The 9,825-nt window shown below is 35.0% G+C and overlaps 1 protein-coding gene across 1 annotated transcript; it reads left to right on the top strand.

Annotated features, from left to right (window-relative positions):
* The first annotated feature begins 2,003 nt into the window (after window positions 1-2,003).
* LOC145315381 (uncharacterized) lies at window positions 2,004-9,800 on the top strand. The gene is made up of 4 exons (XM_080155365.1): window positions 2,004-2,026; window positions 3,146-3,292; window positions 8,360-8,468; window positions 9,558-9,800. Exons 1-4 carry the CDS (start codon window positions 2,004-2,006, stop codon window positions 9,798-9,800), a joined length of 522 nt encoding a protein of 173 aa, XP_080011491.1.
* The last annotated feature ends 25 nt before the right edge of the window (window positions 9,801-9,825 follow it).

Genomic DNA, 9,825 nt, shown 5'->3' with positions numbered 1-9,825 from the left:
TTTTAAGTTTGGGTATGACACATAACTGAGAGTTAGAATTTTTGAATATCTCCATCCTGGCGGGCACAGGATGCCAGCAAACCTGGCAGGGTCATCCAGGTAAAGAGCAAAAATATTTTTTTGACTTAAACAAAGTATTTTATCTTGCCAAAATACTAAAATATCCTCTAGTAGTACATCCTTATATGAAATACAGGTGTTCAAGTCAATTTCAGGTTCCAGGTATGATCCTGCAGGTCCTGATCCTCCAGGTCTCCAGAAATCTTTAAAAGACTTCAAATTTTAAACTTAAGCTTTTCTTACATGTCTAAATAACGTATTAAAATTTCATAAAGATCCACCGCCGCTTTCCCGCCGACCGCCGACTGTGGCGGCTGGCAGCTGCCAAGTACAGCTGCGGCCGCTGAAATTTATATTTTGACATTTCAAATATAAAATTTACATAAAGATAAACATTTTCTGCAAATAAATTGTTCTTCTAGCTTCAAAATTAAGAAAATTACAGCCGTTTGAAATTTTTAAGTAAAAAAGGACCTAAAAACAAAGGTTGTTAAATAAAAGGGTGAAGGAAGCGAAAATTGACTTTGACTTACTTAAGGTCGGAAATTCATCATAACACAGGGGACTTGTACAAAAAAATTTAGCCCTCTAGCTCGAATAGGAACTGATATAATATGGGGGGCGTTGAACGCCCCCCCCCCCCCCCGACTGATTAAGGTGCGGCAAGGGGCCCGACTGTTAAGGGTTATAATGACCAAGCTAATGTTTTGCAGGATTTTTTTCTACTATTAAACCATTATATCTACAATAAATGTTTAAACCAGATTTTGATTGGTAAATAAAATGGAGGCAAAATGAAATAATTGTTTTATATGCTAAAGCTGTAAAAACATACCATACGATTCTTATTCTATATTATTATTTTTGCAACATTTATGGTAAATTAGACGTCAGGAAATCTCATTATAAAATTTTTATTAAATCTATTTTTCAACATGACATTTATCTTCATACTAGTACGTATTAGGGTTTATTTTGTATAATTTGGAGATAATTAATATTTTAATGCGTTTATAACAAAAATAGATGTACTAAGATTTTAGCATTTCTCTATTTTTTTAAACAAACAGATATGAAATATATGTACATAGGAAACCTAAGTCTTATAAAACAATATTTAGCAAATAAGATAAGGATTAAATATTTTTGATACAATACATTTCTTATATTCGTCAAGGATGGAAATATCTATGACTGCACATTTCAAAGTTTGGATCACGGTAAAATGTTCTTGGTATCGATTATCTCCAAAAATCTATGAACTTTAAGCTTAAAGCCTACTAGCCGCCAACGGCTATTCATAGTGCTCCTCATGTCCATATTGCGATGTGCGAGTATATATCATGTACGTTAACGACTAAAGATTTTAGAAGATAATCAATCCCAGGAACATTTTACCGTGAACTGCACTAGATCCAAAAGTTTTACGATTTGCTTTAAAGATATTTCCTTTATTTTTTTGTTAGAATTTGGAATTATGAATTTATAATTTTAAGTTTTACGATAATGAATAAAGATTATTTTATTTATACATGCATGTATAACGTACGAACCTTAATTGTAGATAAATTCTGATTTAATTTTAGGGAAAAATTGTGACATCTTTGAGAACAGTGACGTCAGCAGAAGCTTCTGTCACTTCTATCAGGAAATTATCTTAGTCAAATATTTATACAAGATAAATATTATCGGAACATTCATTTAGCATTCTGCAGGGCTAGTCAGCTGCCAGCAGCAAGCCGCTAATTATGGCAGGGTTTGGTTGCTACATAAACATTAATGTAAAAGAATAGAGGGGCCACGAGCTTTATTGGTGTAACTCTACCCACGGGGACCCTGTTCCGACTTTCAATTGGGTCTTTGAATATCAGTCAATACGTTGGAAATATAATCATAGCCAATTTGCTATAAAATATCTTAAAGCAATTTGCTAGCAGACGAAAATGGTCACCACCACCTGGGCCAGGTAGTTGTCTGTGCTATAACATCTAATGCTACATACACAATAATGTTATATACAAAAACTTTTTTCTAGAAGTCGATTTTGTGATAGCTTTTATGCGGTTTTAAGTTCAGTCAAGTTTAATTTTGAATAAAGCTTAGGATCTCTATAATCATTTTTTGATGGTCATTTACAAATAATTCTAATCAAACTTTTAAATGTGGCGCTTAAAATTAAGATATTATTCAGCTTAAGCTTTGCATTTTTCTTGTTTTGTTTTTATCATAAAAACAAATAGTAAAATATGATATTCAATATTTAACTCGCCTCTTTAAAATAAACAAAATATTTAAAAGAAAAACAAGAAATACTAAATCCATCGTTATGAAATCTTTTACAAATAAAATCTTAAAATGATGCTTTTTATTGTTCCTATAAAAAAAAATACGTCATAGTGGCCTAACATTGGTCAATTAAAATGGATACTGGTAATTTAGACTGTTATTGATAATTTTTATTGTATGACGTCATTTTTTATAGGCACTACAAAGAGCTTCCTTAAATCTTTACAAGTATTTTGATCCTAGGTTTTAAATAATTGAATGTCTGCCTCTCTGCGTGATTAACTTTTTATGTAACCTAAGACCTGTTAAACAGCTGGATTAACAAGTGTTTGGGGGCTTTCCCCCAAATTGCCTAGCGAGCACAGAAATCCTGATTAATTCTTTTTTCGAATAATTGAAAATCAGGGTATTTTTTTTCCTTTCTTACCACTTTTGGGGAACCAGTTGGTGTTTGATTTTAAAGTAAGTTTTTTTGCTATATTTTTGTGACTATTATAAGCAGAGGGTAGATAAACCCTACAAGATAAAATTGCATCCGGCTGCAATTTGATTGGCATTGCTATTGATTTTGTACAGAAAGGATCTAAAATAAATAAGTTGATGTACATCCCCAAATTGGCCGCTTCTCTAGAAGACAATTAGTGGCTGAAACGTTAAGACACTCAACTCAATGAGTCATACTTTGGGGACTAGTGTAATAAACTGCCCAAATAACCTTTGCTCCCTGGGAATGAATACACCTCATTAAAAACAGAAGGTATCAAAAAAGATGTATGGTCTAAGATAATGAACACCTTAGTTTTCATCCCAGTGATCATGACGTGATCTGTGTGGTCGGTAAATATGTTCTCCGGTTCTACAGGCTCATTGAGGGAGTTCTCAAGACATTTGGGTACAACAAGGGGGATTCTCTGGTCTGTCTGGCCCATGCTTGGCTCTCTTCAAAGTAAGAACCTTATTTTTCATAAGTTTTTCATATTTAGGATCTACGTCTTTGCTTTAAGATCTCGCTAACGGCTGAACCTTTTGGATTTTTATAGAATGATTTTTGTTTTAACCTCAGCTACTTTAACCTAACCTAACAAGAGCTTACCTACCCAAATCTTGCACAGTTGCACACTTGCACAGAAGGTAGGTTTGAATAATGTGCGAGCTAAGTGTGCAGAACAGGGTAGGTTTGAATCTAGCCTTTTTTTATTGGAGTATCAAGGGGGGTTCAATGTTTTGGTGCATAACTTCCTTATTTATTGACCGATTTTAACCATCCAGACCTCTATGGAAACGGGGGAAGCTAACCAATACAGCCAGGGTGTTTTTAAAGGGGAGGGGGGAGGGGGGAGGGGGGAAAAGGGGAAGGAAGCTAACCAAAGTTAACTTTTTATCATATATTGTCTGTTTTTAGTGATGGATAGGTGAACTTAAGGGGATTTTTCAAGGGTGAGGGGGAGGGGGGGGGGAGAAGGGAAGGAATCTAACCTAACCATCATAACTTCCTTATTTATTGTCCGATTTTAACCATCCAGACCTCTATGGAAACGGGGGAAGGTAACCAATACAGCCAGGGTGTATTTAAAGGGGAGGGGGGAGGGGAGAGGGGGGAAAAGGGGAAGGAAGCTAACCAAAGTTAACTTTTTATCATATATTGTCTGTTTTTAGTGAAGAAGTATCCATGGATAGGTGAACTAAACAAACATTTTTCAGGGGGGGGGGGGTGACCTAACCTAACATTGTTGATTTTTCTAAAATTGTTCAGGGGAGTGGGGGGACCTAAACAAACATTTTTCAGGGGGGGGGGAGTGACCTAACCTAACATTGTAAATTTTTCTTAAACTGTTCAGGGGGGTGGGGGGACCTAAAAAAAGATTTTTCAGGGGGGGGGGGGTGACCTAACCTAACATTATAAATTTTTCTAAAAATGTTCAGGGGGGGTGGGGGGACAAAAACAAACATTTTTCAGGGGGAGTTGGTGACCTAACCTAACATTGTTAATTTTTCTAAAAATGTTCAGGGGGGTGGGGGGACCTTAAAAAACATTTTTCAGGGGGGGGGGTGACCTAACCTAACATTGTTGATTTTTCTAAAAATGTTCAGAGGGGGGGGGTTTAACCTAAACAAACATTGTTCCGGGGTGGAGGGGTGACCTTACCTAACATTGTTGATTTTTAACATAAACAAAGTAATATTCCATGCAGATTCATAGGATGGTTTAGGGAATGGGTTCGATCTGGAAATGGGTTTAATCCCCACTTGTTTTAATACAAAGTAATATTCCATGAAGATTCATAGGATTGTTTAGGGAATGGGTTCGATCCGGGAATGGGTTCGATTCCCACTTGTTTTGACACAATAAACAAAGTAATATTCCATGCAGATTCATAGGGTGGTTTATGGAATGGGTTCAATCCGGTAATGGGTTTGATCCGGGAATGGGTTCAATCCGGGAATGGGTTCGATCCGGGAATGGGTTCGATCCCCACTTGTTTTAACACAATAATGGTTAAGGGAATGGGTTCGATCCCCACTTGTTTTAACACAATAAACAAAGTAATATTCCATGCAGATTCATAGGATGGTTTAGGGAATGGGTTCGTTCCCTACTTTAACACAATAAACAAAGTAATATTCCATGCCAATTCATAGGATGGTTTAGGGAATGGGTTCAATCCGGGAATGGGTTCGAACCGGGAATGGGTTCAATCCCCACTTGTTTTAACACAATAATGGTAAAGGGAATGGGTTCGATCCCCACTTGTTTTAACACAACAATGGTCTAAAAATGTTCAGGGGGGGGATGTTTGGTTAGGTCAACCCCCCCCCCAAACATTTTTAAGAAAAATCAATAATATTTGGTTAGGTCACCCCCACCGCCTGAACATTTTTTTAAAAATCAAATTTTTTGAAACTTTAAACGAGTGTAGCGCGCAAACCCCTTTAGCTAGAGTCCAGCAGTTAATTTCATGTAAAAGCTCTCAAAACGTACATGCGATTTGCCGTCTTTAAAAGCCAAATCGTTACAGGAATCGCCCTGTACGATTAAAAATCTGAGTTTGCTTAAAATCGCCCTAGTCTAACCTAAAGTTTCGACTTTTGCGCTTTTTTTTACATGTGCTAATAAATATTTACTGCCCCTTGCCTATGGTGAAAACTAGAACCCTCTAGGTTGAGTGAATCACGCAACCTTTCCAAAAATAGGAAAAACCTAACCTAATTTTCAAATCGTTATTACTCGGTAACCACTGAACCGATTTGGACAAGACCAACGTGGTTGAACGCGTCTTGACAAGACAATTATTTTGAGTACTTACACGTCAATGTAGCTCAAAAATTGACTGTTTGACAGATGTATTTTTAACTTTTTTTAAAAAAAATGTCAAATGATTTTTTGAAACTTTAAATGAATGTAGCAGACGAACCACTGGACCAATCGGTCTAAAATTAAAATCATTCAAAATTTCTCAAAATGTACATGCGATTTGCCGTCTTTAAAAGCCAAATTGGTTCAGGAATCGCCCTGTACAATAAAAGACCTGTTTTTGCTTAAAATCGCCCTAGTCTAACCTAAATTTTCGAATTTTACATTTTTTTTTCCATGAGCTGATAAATATTAACTGCCCCGTGCCTATGATGAAAACTAGAACCCTCTAGGTTGAGTGAATCACGCAACCTTTACAAAAAAAGGAAAAACCTAACCTAATTTTCAAACCGTTATTACTCGGTAACCACTGAACCGATTTGGACAAGACCAACGTGGTTAAACGCGTCTTGACAAGACAATTATTTTGAGTACTTACACGTCAATATAGCTCAAACGTAACCGAATTGAGATCAAAAAACTAGCTAAGACGTTTTTTGATCTCATTTCGGTTAGGTTAGACCTACGAAGCTGGTTAAGTACTCTAAAGACTCGTCTCAATGAGACAAACAACTTCTCTTTCAATGGTCAGGAGCTGGGACTAATTTAAAGACACGTTTTACAAGGTAAAGCGATGAGGCCAAAAAATACGTTTCATAGGTTAAGTTAGGTTACGGTGAACCACTGGACCGATTTGGACATGACCAACGTGGTTGAATTTGTCTTGAAAAGACGAATTTTTAGAGTACTTACACGTTAATATAGCTCAAAAATTGACTGATTTAGGTCAAACAATAGCTGAGCTAAGGATTTTGAAGAAAAAAATTACAAGTGCTTTTTTTAGTTTTTCGAGGCTGGAGGCCGCCAGAGGCCTCTGGCGAGGTCGTTTACATCGGGCTTTTTTGACGGCCTCGTCGCGCTGATATCCGTAGACACTTAAAATGTTAGATTCGGTTAACCAGAACCGAAGTTACGAATTTTCTTAACCTAGACAAAAATAAGGATACATATGTAAGTTTCAAAATATGGTCTATTTTCTGGGGTATAGGTTAGAAATCTAACCTAAGGGTAGAAGGAGTCGATTTTTTCAAAAAAAAATTTTATAGACTTACATATGTAAGTTTCAAAATATGGTCTATTTTCTGGGGTATAGGTTAGAAATCTAACCTAAGGGTAGAAGGAGTCGATTTTTTCAAAAAAAAATTTTTATAGACATCAAGAACAAGCCCATAAAAGCTTAAGTTTCTAAGGAGAATGATTTTTGTTAAAAAATGAGCGCGCTACAGGCCTCGCACACTTTTTTTGCCTTTCGCACAGTTTTCAAAGTGTGCGGAACATTCAATTTTCAAACGCTAACCTAAGCTACTTTTAAGCTACTTTTTAGGTTAGCATTTTTCAGGGAAGCCTTGTCTAGTCCCAAACTACCTAGTAATAAATTTGCTAACCTAAAAATGTTAATATTTAATAGCTAGGTTTTGTAACCTAACCCAGTTTCTGCACAGAAAGGTAGGTTAGTTTTACCTAAACTAACCTAACTTTACATAACCTAATCCTTTCGGGGATCCTAACCCTGCGAGGCTATCTTGTACTCCTATAACTCGTTCACTTTCTTGATTTGAGATGGGTTGTCCAAATCATGAGATGGGGTATTCAAATCATATAATGGGGGTTGTGGGGGATCAGTCTCACTCCCAAACTGGGATGGTGCCTACAAAAAAAAATGCCTCATTGTTTGTGCAGACGTGTATTTTGTTTGTTTACATCGCAATCAAAATTAAAATTTTGTACACAGCCTAAAATTAAAACTCATTATTCATGGAGCTGCGTCATTCACGATGATATTAATTTTACGTGTATTGTTTCACCTTTCAAGAGTTTATATAAGTGCCTGTGCTATGAATCCCCCCCCCCCTTCCCCATTTTGAAATAAAATAATAATAATGGAGGGGGATAGTTTTTCGGTTTTTTGTTTTGGGAAGTTTATGTTGGGTTACATTGGGGACAGGTAGCGCAATTCAACTCTATTATTTTTAATTTAATATAAAAAAAGGGGGGTTGGGGGTCACTGCTTAACAATCTTTTTAAGGAAAATCACCTATTCAATTTGATTATATTTGTAATGTATATAAATTAAGCAGCGAAGATGCTCCATAACAAGGATATGTCAAACAGTCACTTGAAAATGTAATTTATGCACAGTCTATACTCAGGTTACATTGTATCACTACCATGCAAATGTAACTTTTGCACAGTCTATACTCAGTTTACATAGTTAAGTTGTATCAAAAATCTGCACATAAACATCTCACCTATTGCAGAGATGCTAATTGACGTTATAACACTATATTTACTAAATATGTCATAAGAATCTTTTTAAAATTATGGCATTTTTTCCACAAAGTATAATAATGCTAAATAGTGCCAAAATTGTCTTAGTTTAAAAAAAAGGTATAGGTTTAGAGATTTTTATGCCCTTTTTTTGCTTGATTTTTTATAGTAAAAATGAATATAATAAACACCTCGATTCTCCTAGTTGATAGTCTACTACATGGTATTAATAAACTAACATTTCTAAGAAATTGTCGATATAACGATATTCTTGTGACATTATAAATACACAATTTGGACAACGAAAGCTTTCCTGAATATATTATTATTTAGACTTGTATTGGTTGCAGTTGAGAAGTGCAAGATTATATTATTTGAAGATGCAGAACAAAAAGCTATCTTCAGCGTAGAAGATTTTATCAAGGATCAAGAAAATGTGGAGGTATATTACATTTTTTTAATTGTGGGGAGATTAATTTATCTTTAATTGACATTACAAGATAAAGATAAAATATCTTATTCTTTAGATGTGTGAAATTCTTTAAGAGATAAGAAAGGGTACGGCAGTTATCCTCATTTTAAATAGTGAATAGAATGTTGACAGTTCCTACATCCCCATCCAGCATACCCATGAAATCATATCTGTATGATATCACTAATAACTGAGATGGGTTCTCAAAAAAGAATGCCGCGTTTTTTCAACATTTTTTAGACATTGATTGATTGAACGAAGACGATATCGTTATACAGAGTATACAACTTAAGAATCCAAAATTTTAAAATTATTATTTTAGCCATTTGTATAATTCGCTTTTGTTGGTGCAGCCTTCATAAAAGAAAAACAAATTATCTTCAATCCATTTTTGCTGCATATTAATTAATGCATCTTTTTAGAGCTGTATTAGACATTATACAAATGGCTAAAATAATAATTTTAAAATTTTGAATTCTTAAGTTCTATATACTCTGTATAACGATATCGTCTTCGTTCAATCAATCAATGTCGAAAAAATGTCGAAAAAACGCGGCATTCTTTTTATGAGAACCCATCTTTGATCTTTTTGGCGCTTAAGTTTTATGATAAATGTAATATTTTAAATGTGGAAGTGAAGTAAATTGTCTATTAGTCTGAGTTGGACTAAAATTGCTAAAAACCATGGAATTGAGTCTGGGGGTATAATAAATTGTCTGGAAATAGGAGACCGACTTGCTTATATAACTTCTACAGGTTATTTAATGTGCAACTTTTGTAAAAATTTAGGTAATCCGAAGTAGAATTCCTTAACTACATAACTCCCCCCCCCCCTTAGTTTTTACTTGTTACAGCTTGTTCTCTAATCCCTGCGGGGAGTTGTAATCCTGGCTGCCCATAGTTTATATTTCCTGAATCTTACCTTGAGGAAATGTATTATCACAGATATTTTTTTTTCATTAATTAAATCAAGAGGGGCTTAATGGTGCTTCCAAAGCGATTGAATGGATATTACTTTTACTTTTAAATGATTTATCTTTAAAAAATTTTTTTTTTTAGTTTGACGAAAGTTATGAGATAGGAGACCTGATCACCTATTCTAACAAAGTTGCCTGTTCTATCAATCAGAAGTTTGTCATCTTTCTTGAACAGGAATTTATTGAATCACAGCTATTATTAGCGTCGGAATGTTTGTCTGTTTGGTTGGTCGTTTCGGGGGTTTCTTTTACAGTTAATTGCTTAATCAATATAAATTTTGTCTTATTTTTAATTATGTATTTCAGTAGCAATGCTATTCTGTAAGCCAAAACGTCAGTTTGTTCTAAGT

This window comes from Acartia tonsa, chromosome 4 (assembly GCF_053477335.1).
Source record: "Acartia tonsa isolate MP-2025a chromosome 4, ASM5347733v1, whole genome shotgun sequence".
Taxonomy (NCBI): domain Eukaryota; kingdom Metazoa; phylum Arthropoda; class Copepoda; order Calanoida; family Acartiidae; genus Acartia; species Acartia tonsa.
Note: the sequence above shows the minus strand (reverse complement) of the source record. Positions and strands in the feature narration are given on the sequence as shown.